The sequence below is a fragment of the Daphnia pulex genome, chromosome 12, assembly GCF_021134715.1.
Source record: "Daphnia pulex isolate KAP4 chromosome 12, ASM2113471v1".
Taxonomy (NCBI): domain Eukaryota; kingdom Metazoa; phylum Arthropoda; class Branchiopoda; order Diplostraca; family Daphniidae; genus Daphnia; species Daphnia pulex.
In genome coordinates, this window is record NC_060028.1 from 5,949,624 (window position 1) to 5,967,545 (window position 17,922).

The following is a 17,922-nucleotide window of genomic DNA, read 5'->3' on the forward strand; positions in this document are numbered from 1 at the left end:
CTGGTGGATCAGTTGAAATACAACTGCTTTGATCCAAATGAGTTACATTGTTGGCATCATCATCTGGCTGACTACTAAGCCAGTTTCAAATTAATTTAAATACGTTACCCATTTGCTACAACACAAAACCAAAGCAAATAGTATTAACAAACTGCGATCAAACGTAAACACCGACAAAGACTGTTGTTGTGTAAGCCAAGCCGTTGTTGGTTGCCTAGCTACTGAATCGACCTGCAAATCTCCCTTTTCTCAATGTCGTGCATTTATTTAATTCAGTTTATTTGGAATGTAAAATCTAATATTCATATAATTTCATTATATTCTATTCAATTAATCGTTAAAAACTAAACGATAACTCGATAAGCTGTTAGAAAAGAAAAATTTCCTACAATTAAAATAAAATAAATCATTTTGTTGTTCACAAAGCGGAAATTAAAATCAATGCAACTGAGAATAAGGAATAGAATAAGGCTGATGAAACTCGGGTGATTTGAGCACCATTTGGTTGGAATGGTTGCGCAGTTGTTGTCGATGACGGTTTTGTCGTCACCGTTGATGTTCTCGCAGCAGTGCTGGCAGTAATAGGTTTGGATGTTGTTGTTGAAGTAGTTGGAGTTGTAACATCCGCTGTTGTTGGAGTAGTGACTGTTGTTGTTGAGACAGTTGTTGTCGATGACGGTTTTGTCGTCACCGTTGATGTTCTCGCAGCAGTACTGGCAGTTGTAGGTTTGGATGTTGTTGTTGAAGTAGTTGGAGTTGTAACAGCCGCTGTTGTTGGAGTAGTGACTGTTGTTGTTGAGACAGTTGTTGTCGATGACGGTTTTGTCGTCACCGTTGATGTTCTCGCAGCAGTGCTGGCAGTTGTAGGTTTGGATGTTGTTGTTGAAGTAGTTGGAGTTGTAACAGCCGCTGTTGTTGGAGTAGTGACTGTTGTTTTTGAGACAGTCGTAGTAACAGGGGGCTCTGACCCGATAAGGTAAACCATAGGTGCAGCATACGACTCTACATCCTAAATTCACAAATAAACAATAAAAATATCGTCAAGTTCATAAGAAAAAAATATGTATGTATATAAATAGCGCGCGTGAGCCAACATACCGATGTACTCTTGGAATTTATGGTAAAATACATCGAAGGGGGCGCGGGTCCATCTCGTACCAGGTTGACGGTCACAGAATGACGAACAAAAGGTTGCAAAGGATCTAAAGATCCCTCTACGATGGTGCTTGGACCTACTTCTACAGCTGTTTCCGGAATTTGTCCGTCATTATTGATAATCTGATCTGGGTATAAGCTGTACACCAGTCGATAGGAAGCAACCGACGCTGTAAAGAGAGAAAAAAAAAGATTTTAAGTAGCTACATAAATTATTTTACGTTACTGAATGCTGGTGTTATAAAATATCGAAATTGATTTACTGTTTTTGCCGTAACTATCTTGAGGAGAAGTCCAAGAAAATGTTACTTTTTGGTTTTCCGAATCGTATTTGTCGATTCGGAAATCCATGATGCGAGCCGGTCGTTCCTGTAATAAATCATTATTCGTAGCTTAGCAAACGTTTATATTCAATATTAGTGTCGCACGATGATGCTGAATAACGTACTTTGTACAAAATCGCCAACCGCACGTCAAGGCTGGCAGCATAGGGAATCCAACGTTGAAAACTGGTGGTAGAACCCACTTCGAGGTAGGACGAGTCTTCGTCTGTTCACGGAAATTGAGAATTATAAATTATCAGAATAATTCACACATTCATCAAATTGTATCGTACTCTGATCGATGGGTATTGAACGACTGGAAGGATTATTGTTGAATTGGGCAAGTGGATCGGATCTTCGGTAACCGTCTAAGAGAACAGAAACGTGAAATATGCCACTCACTGTCGGTTTGTAGAAACCCGTGTAGGTGCCGTCTTTTTCCAGTAAGTCAGGGTCTGTTGAAAATAAAATTTTTCCTTTAGTCGAAGAATCTCACTACTTATTTCTGCTTATTTGTTTAAGGCATATTGGAATACACGTACAAAGGCCGTCATCTCTCAAAGACACGGATTGCTGGATTGCGTTTGGCCAATGAACGGTAGCAACAGCAGACTTAAGTGCTCGAGCAAATGAATAGCCCTTTCGAATTGAAGCGAAGATCAAAAACGAAGGGTCTTCGTAAATGTCAGCCATGTTTAGGACACCTTTCGATTTAAATGGAATCAAAAATGTAAAAACCTGACGAAGTTTTGTGGAAAAATCAAATACCGTTTTTGCCAGATGTATAGACTTCGACATCGATTACTCGATTTTTGGTTTGGCCTCCGCCGCCAACGTAAACCGGAACGTTTTCACCCAGAATTTCAACAGCCTCGTAAAAGCCTGACAACGGTTCTCCAGTCGTATCGACCATGAACGTAGCAGTTGTCGAGCTTGATGTCTGTATTCAAAACAGGAATTTTTAATTTTTCTTTAAGCCAGAAGAAGCGATTTTCAGCAATTTTTCTAACCGATGGTATGGTAAAGGTGTGAATTTTGTACTTTCTGTCCCAACTTGAGTATTTTTGGACGTGCTCTGCCGATGCCAAGCTATATGTTTTTCTATCCGTTCCGTTTACCAGGATTTGATAGTCACTGGATCTTCCAACGGGTACGAAAAAGTGCATCTCTATTGAGCTTGGAACAAAGTCTACGGTGTAAAATTTTCTGAAAGGCGTTGCAGAATTACTCGTAAACGGATCTCGAAGCAGCTAAATACACGGATAATTAGTGATTAACAAGATATCTAAACGAAGTACAGTATAAATCGTAATTATTACTTGAACTCTTCTGTTGAGAAATTTTGGATCTCGTACCAGCTCGACGGTCTTATTTAGCACGCTCGAAATGACAGTCTGGTAACTATTTAGGTTGGCGGGAAAATGAGTCCCTCCAGTCAGTAATGTGCTTCTCTCCATTACGTTTTTACTGCTGTCGTCGTTGTATTCGAACGTTATCAAACGAGCGTTTCGAGAATTGAGTAAATGGACAGCCTCAGATTCAACCTTCATTTCATCCATGTTCGTGATGTCATTCAATTTGAACACGAGCGCGATTGACCCGGACAAATGTGTGAAGTTTGTCAAAACTTCTCCAACGTCCAGCATAGCCTTCTCTATTAACAAACCTGACTCAGATGATCGAGTCAATCCGTTCACCTTATTGGCTAATAAAATCTCATTGTTATCGACCTGAATGTTCATTTTTGAATTTGAAAAAGTAAACAGTGAAGCAACAACCATGCAAAAATTAAATTATGTGTTCAAAGCAGTAATATTTCTAAAAAATAATTTACTTGAATGGGAGCTTGTATTTCGGTCAAATATCCTCCTAGACGACCATTTGAACTACTAACATTAGTTCCACCCATGGTTGCGATGCCTACAAAAGACCTGGGGCTGGTTGCAGCCAATTGCGGAATTAATTTATCTGCGATTTCCGTCCTGACATCATTGAAAACCGTCTAAAAATAATAATGTGAATTAGACTTGAATACTAAGATTCACTTAGTCGTCCTTTAATTAAATACCGTACATCATCGGTTAAGGTGTGACTTGAGGTATCCATGACGATATAAACAGTCTGATATGCTGGGAGCAGATAACTGAACTCCGGTACCGTGTTGGTGGAGGCATCCGAAGGTTCAAGGTCAGTTAAATCTGGATGTTTCGAAATTATTGTTTTGGTACTACGATTGCGGCACCAGTAGTTTTGCATGTTGGGAGCTGCTCGGTCATGATTAGTTTCATCGGAAAATTTAGTCACCTATAGTAAAAGAACAATCAATTAAATGAAGATCAAACGAGAATAGTAGCGCAATTTTACTGTAGGTAAAAATGGCATGAACATCAAAGACGTCGTCGGTCCGGTTGTAGCTGTCATATCGGGAATGAATCTGCAATTGAGATCGGTCAGATCGCCTGTCATGTCGGGAGTATTGGGATACTCGCAGTAACGCGTGTGGTCTTCCCTAAAAAGTTGTTCAACAATTAATCACTGAATATATAATGTCAAAAGCAGTGCAATGCTAAATAGTAAAATATATATATATTCTTACGGATATGCGTACGATCCCTCAATTTTGCTATTATTGGATCCAGTAAGTTGCCATTCGCCACGAGGATTTTTAAATGTGTAGGGAAATTTATCACCGTTCTCGATAAACATTCCTGGAATTCCATTTTCTTTATGAACACCGTATCGGTAATGGGCGAATTCGTGGAGCATCACCTTAGCTATATTGTAATAATAAAATACAAATAAAATTGTAGTCTTTTGCTATAAACAGTAGACTACAATAACTAGCTAGTTTGAAGTATGAATAATAAAATCCCCATTCCTTTCTTCATTCCTGCTCATCGCTTGCTTACCTGGATCACCATACTTTTTCACAGTTGCGCCGTTGCTGTTGAGGAAAAACTGGGGTGGCGCAATTATATATTCACCCGGTTGGCCACACATTTTGGAATTGTAGGAGCGCGCTGCTTGGACCACAGTCTCGGGGTCAAAGGCAGTCATGGTGGTTTCAATTCGCATATCAGCGTTCAAGTAATTATACCTTGAAACCGATGAGAAACAATTGAAATTTAATTAACGAAAACTAGGTAGAGATAGCTTAACAGATTTATTTACGTCGATGTCGGTGCGCCAGTAAGAGTACTGGTAATCCAAGCACGCGGTAGTAAAATGTTAACTTTTTTAAAATAGACTTTTGAATCAGTCGCATCAAAGAGCATTTTTGACGTATCCGTCATTGTTTTCTAATTAACGAGAAAGTATAAATCGTAATAAATGATTTTTTTTTTTGAAAAATGAATTAAAACGAAAGAATGAAGTTTGAATGAGACGAGATGAATGAAATAGATGAAGCTTACTTTGAGAGCATCGAGGAAGGGAACTCGTTGTTCGGCGTCGAGTTGTAGAGCGTCCTCGGAGATGGCAACCGTAAATTCATAGCCATTACCGTTCAAGCTGACGGAATGTATAGTTCCGATCAGGACACCTCCCCAGAATACCGTAACCCAGCACAACATTACAGTTGTCCTAATCGACATGATGTTTCGCATACGAAACAAATTATATTCGACGATACCCAAAACGATCTTTTCTATTCCGTCATCGAGAACAAACTAAATTAGTGTCGGTTGACTGTGTCCTATTTACGCGTCACCACCCAAAATCCCATTTTGACACCTGCAACAGTAGCAAGATAAGAAAGGAGAAAGGTATTTTCAACCGACGTACAACCGACAGACGGCAGGCTTTTGATTAACCGAGCATGTTACAGTATTCGAAATTGCTTGAAATAGAGGGTGTGGCGAAAGACCATGGCAGAAGAAAACGGAACTATATCGAATCAGACTTATTGCAGAGAATCCTATAATTACGAGATTAAGGCCACAAGATATTATCAAAATTATCTTATTTGTGTTCTTGTTGACTCGCCTTTCTGTCGGATGACGCACTCGCACTGTAAGCCTGGCTTGTGTAATAGTGAGTCGAGTTTGTGAAGTGTTATCACTCCATCGCTATAAATCGTTTCATCTATGATCCTTACCCTTACGGAAAAATCTCATCAAACTATATGAGAAATCATATGTTTATTAATGACATCAATGATTTTTTAATAATTTTTGATGATCTCATATATTTCTCATTAAATTGATGAGAATTTTCACCCTCATCTTTATCATTAAAAGTGTTTAAAATATTTTTGTCTCATTTTATATGAGATACAACCCAATCCGTAGTTAGAAATCAGAAAGAAATCATACAAATTTCATGATTTTACCACAGACTTTTCGCATGAGAAATATGCAAGAAACTGGTAATTAATAAGCATAAATATCATTATATTTTCTTAAAATAAATCAGTAATATATCATGTATTCTCAATTTTTAATCATTAATTTCTATTGGTATTTTGTAATGAGATACTTGTATAAAATCATGTGGAAATCAATAAAATGTCATGATTTTACCGCAGTTTTTTCGCATAAAAAATATGCAAAAAATCAGTGATTATTAAGCAGGAATATCATGATATTTTCTTATAATCAATAAGTAATTTGTCGTAAATTCTGAGTTATTAATCATTAATTTCCATTGATGTTTTGTTAAGAGATTCTTGTATAAATTCATGTGAAAATCAATAAAATCTCATGATTTTTCCGCAGTTTTTTCGCATGAAAAATCTGCAAAAAAAACAGTGATTATTAAGCGGGAATATCATGATAAATTCTTATAATAAATCAATATTTTATCATTTATTCTGAGTTATCAATCATTAATTTCTATTGATGTTTCGTATTTGTATAAAATCATGTGAAAATCAATTTTACCTATGACATTATAAGATTTTTTTGTTTTCTTTTATACAGTTTTTTGGCTTAAAAATCATTAAATTTTTTATGAAATGTCTATCAGAAATCAGGTAGATTTAGGTGTGAGATCATGATATTTAATTATAATTATTTTGTATATTATCATTTATTAAGAGCTTTTTATCAATAATTTCTCTAATGCTTTATAGTGAGATTTTTCATTAAAATCATGTGAAAATCAGTTCCCACTAAGGAATCAAAAGATTTTTTGGAATTATTTTTACCCAATTTTGGGCTTTAAAATCTTCAAATTCATAACACAAAGTCAGTAATAATCAGCTACAATTCAAGAGATAGGCTACAGATGTGAAATTATAAGTATATAATCGTAAATATTTTCTTATGTTTTGTAATGATGTTTATACATACAATCAAGGGAAAATTATTTCTACAGATGACATCAAAATATTTTCTTGTATTGTTTTAATACATGGTTTAAGATTTAAAAATCTGTCAATTTCTCGCACAAATATCAGTTAAAATCAGCAATAAGTATAGGCCTACCTGGGATGAAATATTCTGACCTTAAATTCTTTTTGAACTTTAACATTTTTAATTTTATACCATTCGTAAATATATGGTAGCTATCTAATTCTCAACAAAATTACATGATGTTTTTAGGATCATAAAATGGCTGGGATAACTATTTTTTTTAACTCGCTAATTAAATTTGAGTGAAAGTTCTATTTGACTCTGGTGTGTTTTTTTGTGTGTGAATAATTCTAAGGCCCTAAATCCGGCTTTTATCTAACTAAACTAACCAATATATTATATGGTATATGTCAAAACGCATCATAGATATTTTTACTAAGTTTTTTAACGCACTAAGTAAATTTGAGCAAAATTTCTATTTGACTCTGATATGTGTTGTTTGTGTGAATTATTCTAAGTCCCATAATCCTGTTGTTATCTAACTAAACTAATCAATTTATCAAGCTGCATCTTAAAAAGCTTCAATTGGTGGTTTAGTGGTTAGCAGATTGGCGAGCCATCCTGGAAGTCGAGGTTTAAATCCTGGTCGGGCATTTCTTTTTTCAATTTATATAATTAAAATCTCATTTAAAAGCGCTCAAATTCTCATTCAAATTTTAGTGAGAGAATCATTAACATTTTAGTGGTGAAAAGAGAAATTAAGCGAGATTACGGTGAAACCTCAGTGAAATATCATTATATTTACGCGACTAATCATTTACATTTAGATGAGAAATAACATAATTCTCACTTTGTTCACATGAAATAAATGATAAACGGCTGATTTTAAACTTGAAAATGTCCCAAATTCTCATCAAATATCACAAATCACATGACATTTTGCTGTTAATTTCACCAAAATATCAAGAAAAAATGAATGAGAATCAAGGTTATTCTCATGTATTTCTTTATGATTTTTAATGAGATTTTTCCGTAAGGGTATTTATTTATTTAGCTGTCTGGCAGACCGTGACAAAGTAAACAGTTTTTCCCACTTCCAATGTTCAATGACTACCGTGGTTTTTTGTTTAAACAAAAGTAGTTAAATGACATTTGTCAAACTGCAATCGCACAGTCGCGACTCAGGAGTTTGAAGGCCTGGTATCCTTGACGCCGAATATACTATCTCTTCCAAACACTTTGTTGCCGAATTTTAGATGCTAAAGTTGATTCCTTCACTTCCAACGGTCAGAATTTTTGTCGACCACCTGCTGATGATAAGTCGGCTCAACTAAATCTTTTACAATGGTGGCTTATGAAAGAAATGTGATGCAAGTGACGAAGGTGCAATAACAATAAGAAATACGAACCATGAACCAGTAAAGTCTCTTGATACCTATGAGTAAGGTAGTCAGGATATTACTTGACCACCGATTGCCCAGTTCAACTTGGCAAATAGGTTAGAAAAAAACTAAAGAAAAAACGTGGAGAAAATGGTCTCGATATTAATTTGTTCGTGGCGCTTAACGTCTGTCTGGATACGTAATTCTTTTTTAGGTAGGTGCCATGGCGCCTTGGTTATCTCTTGCAACGACACCGTAAATTCAAACTAGATTTAAGCCGATTACGAATGAAATAAAATGCAGGTGGTTAATAGCCGTCGTGTAATAAAGAAAATTGTACCGCGTAATGATGGTGTATTGTTGAGTACGTTCATTTGACACTCATCGATTCGAAGAGAAAACGGAAACACCACACCGGCTAAGCCGTCGGGTTTCTTTCTTCACATTCCAATCAGCAAGACAATATAAAAGATGATGAGGAATTATCCGTATTTTGCAAACGAGTTTTTAAAAACAATCAAAGGAGAGAGGGGTGGGAGAGACGGAGCAGGTATTCGAGGAAGAGGCGTACGTTCGACACCGATCAAAATGATGTTTTCAAATGACCCCCGATTTCTGAAAAGAATAATTTTTTTGTTTTTCTTCAAAACGAGGATGAAACAGCTTTTGTAGTTTTTTTTTTCTCTTCTCTTGCGATCAATCAAAAACAAGTCGCCTAACTATCACAGCAATGAACCCTCGGATAGTTTGAGCTGGTGGTTTTCTGGGATATAAGAACAGATTGGTGTCCCCTTTTACGATGAATTTTCAAAAAATTTGGCGTTTTAAACAGTTGTCCATAATTTTAACTAAGCTTTCATCAATCTAGCTTTGAAAAAAGAAAGAAACAAATATTATAGAAGGGAGCGATGATAGTTAGAAGAGGGGAAAAAAACGCAGTCCGCAACATCGGAACGCGATGGCACTTCTTATAATAAGTCGTTCAATAATTGGCAACATTCAGAATTTTTTTTTCTTGTTTTAAAAATTGGGGAAGATCCCTCAGGTATTTCCTCTTGATCGGCACATCCTCACATTCTCTAGCGTACCATAATGCCAAGCTATAGAAACGCATCGCGATTTCATATCCCAAATAGGTGAAAGATTGAACCGTCGAGTCAAGGCACGTCAATATACAACTTAACACACTAAACAAGTTACATCTTGATACATTCGCCACCCACTCCAAATCAAGATTGAAAAAAAAAAGAAAATCGGTGATTTCTAAAAACGACAACAAATGCAGGCAAACACAAAAGGAAACTAACGTAAGTTATACGCTATTATCAACGATAAAAGCAACAACGAGAAAAAAGAACCTTCTAGCAGGAACTAGAATCGGCTATCTGATGGATGTCTGAAACAGTTTCTAGTTTTAAAAAAAAAGTGTCGCAATGAAAATTTCAATTTGGCCATAATTACAAACCAATCGTTGTAATTTTGGGAAAGGGGGAAAATCCAACTTAATGTGAATGACAAAAAAAAAGAAATGAAAAAGAATGGAAGACCGCAGGACTTTGTTGTTGATAAGGCTATAGAAACGAAAGAAAAAATATTGAAATAAAATCGTCCAGACACCAAGTCTGATCGGCCGAAACTCACTCAAAAAGTAATAATTAAAAAAAAACTAAGCAACCATTAAAAATAGAAAAAAGAAGACGACAATCCTATGAATCAAGATTCAGAAGGGGAAAATGAAACGGACCGTGTCCGCGCGGAAGTTGTCTCATCACTTTTGTCTGCAACATCACCTTCTTCTTCCTTTTTTACGACAGATTTCGGACTTTTTGGTCTTAACAATTAGAAAAAAAATATGCGGTGCGACCAAAAAATAAATAAATTTACTTAATTAGTACTCCCATAAAAAATGAAAAACTTCTAAAATAATTGCTTAACGACTGGTGTTATCTGGCGGTTGTGACTACATTTTTTCCACCTTAGGTCTAAATTCCACTTTCCACAATAGCTTCCCTCGTTTTGATTTTTACAGAGACTTGCCATGTCAAGGTCATGTTAAGGTGTGTAAGGGATTTCTCTATCCTGCAAATATACCGCCGGAGGCCATGCGCGAACCTCTGTCGTGCAAACGTGCAAACTCAGACAAGTCAAAATTTCGTGAAAATTGTGATTCTTTAAGTAATGCTTTTTACCAGTTTTCATATTACATTTTTTTATTTATATTGTTTTCTGATTTATACATAAATATTTGAAAATATTTGTATAATGAAAAAGTGGCGGTTTTGGGTTCCCATAGAGAACCGTCGACCGTTCGAACGAATCGAAAAACAAGGTAATTCTTCTGAAAAGGCTTTGTCTGAATTTTTTTAATTTGTTTTTTTGCTTCTTACATTAAACTCTTAAGATCGTTTGACTAAAAAAGAAATCATTTATGTTATTCTTGATTAAATAAAATTTTAATTTCAATAAAACAAAGATTTTCCTCGTAAAATAGCTCTCCCCTTTACAATTAAAAATAATTTTCAGACAATGCAATGTCTTAAGACAATTAATAGCTGATAAAACATCGTTCGTTGTTTTGTTCATAATCCCACGTTATCTTCAGTTTCTAATATTTTAAAATTATTCATTGTAAAATTTAATGATGAAATTGCTAAATACTTTTTAAATTTAATTTGAAATAACTATTGAAAAAAACTTAATACTTTTCTATGTCTGAAAAAAAAGACAGAATCAGCCCTTTTGGTAAAGGACGAAAAAACCTTCAACTTAACATATAATGACAAAAACATTAATAAGTCAACTTTAAGTACAGCTACAAATCACTAGAGCAAGGAATAATATGGTATTTAAAACAGACAAATCTTAAGACAATGCTTTGTCTAAAAAAAAGAGAGAATCAGCCCTCATGGTAAGGCCGAAAAAACCTTCGAATTAACATATAATGATAAACATGAATAAGTTAACTTTAAATACAGCTACCAATCACTAGCGCGAGGAATAATATCGTATTTAAAACAGACAAATCTTAAGACAATGCTTTGTCTAAAAAAAAGAAAGAATCAGCCCTCTTGGTAAGGTCGGAAAAAAAATTCAACTTAACATATTATGACAAAAATATGAATAAGTCAACTTTAATTACAGCTCCCAATCACTAGCACGAGGAATAACATCGTATTCAAAACAGAAAAACCTTAAGACAATGCTTTGTCTTATTATTCATAGTTCGTTGTCGTTCAAATATAGGGTCCTCGTGTGAATAAATTTTAGGATGATCCAAGTTTCATAAAAGGAGTTTATAAATATGGGACATGGAAGGAATGTAGTTTAGGGAGATAGTATACATACATCAGAGAATATTTAGAAGAAAAATAGTGAGAAACATACATAATAATTGTATCTAGGGAGAAGTGGCAAAAATACCACACAGAATCATTCCCTCTACCTACCAATTGTGTGTACAATGATACCGGTAGTACATCATATTGATGTCACAGAAATGTAGCAGTGTTATCAAGCAAAAGCTTGAGATTAAGAGCGTGTGTATGAAATCCTGTTTCTCTACGGAGTGAAAAAAGGCATGACATATACACGAAACTGTTCAAAACAGAATATTTATAATTAGTTTAACAACTTTTTGATTGAATATATACTACACATACCGAGACCCAATTGCGTAAATCATACTGTGTGACTACAATCATTTTGGAGATTGGTTGTGTGCAATTGGAGTTAGGAAGTAGTACAGACTGTCCCTTCAAAGTTTTTTTAGCATCTTTCCACTTCTTTCCTTGATTAAGCTCACCTTTGGGTTGGTTGTCCGACATGAATGAAATCAGTTATATTGCAACTAGCATAAAAGGCAATAAATGCCTCACACAAAAGAGACGTTAGCCATTAACTCTGGCCTCATTGAAAACCACAAGATGTCCATCTTGGCCTTCTTTATTCTTCTTTGGTTCGCTTTCTGAGAAAGGACACGTTTATTGGGTACTGGCTTGTTTACTGGTCACATAAAGTATATCACCAATAAACTGAAAGTTTAAGTATGTGAAAGTATTGGTATAACAGCCTTTTCACATTTGTGCTACTACTTCTGCTACTGCAATGTAAATATGACACGGTTTGCTAAAACTCTCTAAATCTCTTCCACAAAATTGGCTGGTGCAAAAGCAAATAATTTACCAAACTCGATAGTCAAACTGAATTTGAACTTTATTCACTGCTGCTCTCTAACTCGTTAAAAAATTGTACATTTATCCACCGAACTCTTAAATCGTGGAACAATCAAAGAATATTTCCAAATAAGTATGTCAAACGTTTACAACTACTGTCAACTTCCATTTATTTAGACAGACAGATGAGGATAGACTACTTAGACGTCAAACTGAACATCTCAATTATTTCAGAAGAAAAGTACAGCATTAAGATTCTATTCGGCAGACGTCACAGAAATAATTGAAAACCATTTATTTCCTTCAAATCTTTCTTTGGCATTTGTTCGCGAATAAAATTAAAATAAAGTAATTTGATTTTTGATAAAAATAATGATTAAAATTTCGATCACGACTATAGTGACTATTATATTTTTCATTCCAATTGTAGCAATTCTGGCGGTACAGCACGTCGTGCCTGACTTTGTGCAAGATGTCATTCATTATATTGCGCATGACGAAGTGGGTTCGAAGGTGGGTGGCAGGGTAGAAAAGGCTGCTGGTAAAAAGGTCTGCGACATTATAGGAAAAATCTTAGGCAATGCCAGAAGAAATTTTAGGTGACGCAGCTTAGTTGAATTTGCTGTAGAGACTGTGGGCGACGCTGGGGCTGATGGTCTGGCTGAGATTGTTACCGAAGCTTTTGCTCATACTTTAGCTAAAGCTACGGATAATGCCGTTTCTGAGTATCTAGATGACGTTGTTGAAGACTCGATGGATAAAGTTATGGATGCCATTATTGTGGAACAAGCAGGTTTTGTTGTGGACGCTGTGGATTACGTGCTGTGGATTACGGAAAAAAGACCCAGCAAATCCATCAAAATCTGTCAAAGAAAAAAGTTTGAATGGAAATTGAAAAAGATGACAGCTAGCTGTCATCGTTTTTAACGTAACTCAGCGACATAATAAGTCTGGAAAAATTCTTAGTTGCATCAGTTTTGTTTGAATAAGGGCGAATCCCATTACTGTCAACAACATGTCCAAAATGAGCAATTTTTCTGAACTGCAAGGTTCATGAACAAATTGCTGAAATGAATTACATTTTGTTACGCTCTGACACTCCAATTTATGCTACCAACATACCACGTTTTGCCATGGATCAACTTTGTCTAACCCGTGATGCAGTCAAGTAAAGGAACCATTTGAAATAGTAGACTGCTACCTGCAACAATAATATTTTGAATAATTGTTTTCTTGATTTATTTGGTTATAATAGATAAGGAAGAAACGCGAGCGGATATTGTGGATTTGTCAAATAAAAATTAGTTTTGGTTTTTTTTTTATCAATATCTTTTTTTTGTAATAGTAAAACTTTTCAAAAATCTGTCAAAAAAGATCTTCTTAAATAACAAATTTTCAATCAGATTTCTTAAAAAGTCAAATAACTAAATGATAAATTGTCCTCCTGATTAGTCCTTTCAACTAACCCGGCTCTCCCAACCTGTTTTTCAAGTCAAAGGACCTGTCAGATTGAGATTTCCTGCTGCTTACTGTACCCGTGTTAGGGTATTTTATCACGAATAGTTTCACATTTTATTACTACTTAATGAAAAGCCACAAGTAGGGGACAGTGGGGCGACTGGCTCACTTTTCTTTCTCTTAGCTCCCATTCCCTTATTTTCCAACCGAATCTTAAAAGAAAGAGAATCCTTCCTGCTTTAAATGGTGATTTTTTCAATCCCATCTAAATACATTTAAGACTAGATTATTACCGATTTAAAAAAAAAAGAGAGCAAACCCGCCCCAGATACGGGGCGGGTACACTTGCTCACACCGCCGGGGTGTCTCGGCCCCTGTATTTCTTAAGGAAAAACCGTTGACTGACAGTAGAAACTCAAAATTTAAAAAAATAACCCAATAATGCAACCCACCAACGGAATATCAATAAAAAGCTTAAAAAAGTATAGGTAGTTGACTAAAAACACGAAAAAAGTTGACCAAAAATAATTTTACTGCTATCATATGCAATTTTATGTAAGCCAAAAAGCCCCGACGCTGTGTGGCCGATGCGCCCCCAACAAAGGGGTCTTGGTATATTATTGAATATTTCTTATTTAAACTATTGTAAATATAAAACAAACTAAACAGGATTAAAGAGAAGATAACGTAGAATATTTTACATATTTTTTTATAATTTTAAAGTAATCGGGAAAGCCGATATTTGATTCAAAAGTCAAGGTAGGACGACCCAATTTTAAGACGAAAAATTTATTTCATTTTTCATTCATCAACCGTTCGTTGTACTACCATGAAATTTGGTTTTAAGATGCGCATTTTTAACATCTAAATCTCCTGATTTTTTCAATATCTTATTGCAATTCTAACCCATCAAGAAATCAATTGAGCCATCTGACCCGAACGCCAGATCGCCCCACTCTCCCCTACGAGTGAGAGTTGATAAAAGTTTGAAGTTTTTTTTACTGCAAATTAAAAATTGAGAGTGGCCTCAAATTAATTTAATATTTTATTTGTCTGAATAATCTAGTGATCTTGATCGGAGAAATTTGAGTTGAAAATTCGTTTTTCCAACTAAAAAAAGAATTTCCTTACGGGATCTGAAACCCTGTTTAGCTCGTCATTATATAAAAAGCTAAGAAATAGTTCTGAGCGGAATGTAATCCATTGTCTTTCGTCAAAAAGTAAAAAAGCTTAATTAACTTATAGAACTCCACTTTTAAATCTAATGATTGATGTTTGTATCTCATTCAAGTCCATTCCATTCACCCTAAGTATCAAATTCAGCGCGTTTTTTTGTTTATTCTTTACGTAAGTGATGAATAGAACAAAAATGCATAAATAATAAGACATGATTTTGCCAAAATAAGACTTAAACTTCTCATTGTGTTCAAATGGAATCAGTCAAATGCAATCATCTCTTTCCTATCTGCTTTAGAAAACCAGTGCCACTGAAGAGTAATGAAACTCCATTTCCAGGTCTGCTTATGTAATTTTTGGGCATGAGGAAATATTTTAACTGTGCTGCACTTAAAAAAAAATAGCTGTAGCTTAACTACCTTTTTTTCCCTCGGGTTTTCTGTCTGTTGTTGATTGTACCTGATTTAATAGGGATCAAGATAGTACACGCATTAAACAAGATAGTTAAAACGCATACATAATTAAACAGTATTGAATATGCAACTTGATTCTGCATACTACCAACAGTCCAAATAAATGGTTGTAATTCCTAAACACACCGTGCTTTCAAAAATCTAAATCAATTAATCTAGAATCACTGGAATAATTTTTGCTTAACAGGCTAACGACGAACTAGAATCGAAGTTTCTAATCTTGACGGAAAAGAGTAGTCAAAAAGTCGAAGTTTTTGTTGTTGTTATTTTTGTTTTTTTTTTGTCTATCGGGTTATGGCACAGAAAAAAATGATGTAGCAATCGTTTAGTATGACGAAGTATTCAGATATTATTCTTCCTCCGTCATGACCATGACCTCAGCTATCACTGTCAGCTCAATAAAAGATCAACCATTCCAAAATTAAAAAATAAAATAAAAAAGAATCTATTGTTGTTATAAGTATGAAATTAATACGATTAGTTCCACTAATACATTACTCATATTCATATACATGTAACCTTGTAACATTAATAGTTGAAGTTTGCATAAAGCTATTACTGTGTTCCTGCTATCCAACTGTTATTGGATTACGAAAATACGAAGTGCATTATAGTCAACGATGAAGGGAAGCACTGACTTGATAGACTCCAACAAGGAAACCTACCTGTTCAGTTAATCCAGTTATTTAAAGAAACCAGAATATGAACCCAAAGTTTAGGCAAGGGTTTAACAGAAAAGATGGGTAACAATCCCCATGACTATCTAAAAGATGATATTGAAGTCCTTCTGTCTTATTAGCAACTTCTCTGTTTTCACTCAGCGCAGGGGAAGTACAACCAAACACAAGCCTAGCTAGTTATAGGTCAACGTGAAACGGGGCAACAGAAAAATAAAAGGTCAAAACTTGAAAAAAATGTTAATTTATGAAATGATAACCAGATAGAATAGAAACTAACTGCAGAAGGTACATGAAATGCTATCGCCCCACATCTTTCTGTATTCTGATAAATTTTTAAAAATGTGGAAAATTAATTTTTTTAGATGTATAATGAATCTGAATGTTTTTATTTCAGATACAGCTCCTCTGAATTCCTCCTTTAAATGGTCTTTAAATCCTTTGCAGCGCATTCAGCGGTACTCTGGATCTTTGAGAAAATAATCGGCCAACCGGACGAAGATGAATTAGTAAGTGTTAAATATGTACATGTGTTTTAAGTATATTTTTAATCAACATAAAAATTCGTTCAAAAATCACTGAAGGAAACAAAACACTGGGAGTTAGCAACCCGACCCCGCCTTCGAGTAAAGCGTATTACGATTTAATCAAGCGACGACGATGATGTTGATGTATATATGTCATTCATCAATTAATTTTTATATGTAATCATATTGAAAGAAATATGATCAAATTAGGAATTTGATTACTATAGAAAACGACAAGAAAAATGTTCAATGCCCACCCACGAAGTACTTACACGAGTGCAGCTACCGCTTCCGAACTTGAATCCACATGACCACATCGTATGTCATATTGTACAAGGCAGAAAAATTAAAAGCGCAAATTTAATAAATGTAGAAAAAATAGTGGATTTCATTCAGAAAAGGTAAAATTACAATATATAAAGAAATTGGCTTTGGGTTTTCGTGATATTGTAACGTGTTGCCGTCGACGCAACGTTAAACGTTGCTTTTCCTTATAATTCCCCGTTCACTGTCCCTTTGTTCTTTTAGTTGTTTCCCCTGGACGTAAGAGTAACGCCTGTTCCTTTTCACTCTCTTACTGAGAGACTCGGAAGTCGCTCTCTCTCGCTGGTTGGAAGCTGCCCTGGACAAAGTGCGCTAGGAGCACCTCCCCTCAACTTACCTCGGTCATGGTAGCTATCGGTTTAATGGTCGGGCTGTTGTGCCCTGTTGTTTAATCTGTGTTAGTGTGTGAATTTGTACTTGTGTGTTGGACCTGGAATGTCCCAAAGAATGGTCAGTGAGTGTATCTGTGTGTGTGTGTTGAAACTGGAATGACACAAAGCATGGCCAGCGCGTTCGTTTAGTACGAACGGCCGTGGTGACGATCGGTTTGTGTTGTGCGCCGTAGTGGCCAGCGGGCACTGGAGGCTGCACGGCAGTAATGCGTGAGCCTGGGTTGTTGTTACTTGTGTCTAAATGTTAGCTTTAGACTGGAAAATAGACTATGTCACGTTGAAACAGTCTAAGCCTGGCCTTCCGTTTCTTAACAATATTTCACGAATTTCAATCCCGATTATCTTGGGAACAAAAAAAGATAGAAATCTGGCTTTTTTTCGTTTGAATTGCCTTGTGATTCTGAGTAGGTTAGACCTATTCCGGATTTTTAAAGTCTCTTTCCGGATGACGATCCGAAAACTACCTCCGGAAAAATGGGATTTTTCGGACGCTTTGAGTCACGAATCGCTTGTTAATAGCTATATTTATTATGCTTTTTTAATTGGTTGGAGAAACTCCTGTATTATGT

At 35.4% G+C, this 17,922-nt stretch overlaps 1 protein-coding gene across 1 annotated transcript; it reads right to left on the minus strand.

Moving 5' to 3' along the window:
* Positions 1 to 262: 262 nt before the first annotated feature.
* LOC124208929 (calcium-activated chloride channel regulator 4A-like) lies at positions 263 to 5,205 on the minus strand. Its single transcript, XM_046606794.1, has 16 exons — positions 4,892 to 5,205; positions 4,650 to 4,777; positions 4,388 to 4,575; positions 4,075 to 4,252; positions 3,843 to 3,987; positions 3,552 to 3,782; positions 3,313 to 3,480; positions 2,798 to 3,208; positions 2,489 to 2,728; positions 2,247 to 2,418; positions 2,021 to 2,182; positions 1,772 to 1,933; positions 1,604 to 1,704; positions 1,419 to 1,524; positions 1,099 to 1,325; positions 263 to 1,009 (listed from the first exon to the last, which is right to left on the minus strand). Exons 1-16 carry the CDS (start codon positions 5,081 to 5,083, stop codon positions 419 to 421), a joined length of 3,402 nt encoding a protein of 1,133 aa, XP_046462750.1. The 5' UTR covers positions 5,084 to 5,205; the 3' UTR covers positions 263 to 418.
* Between the last annotated feature and the right edge of the window lie 12,717 nt (positions 5,206 to 17,922).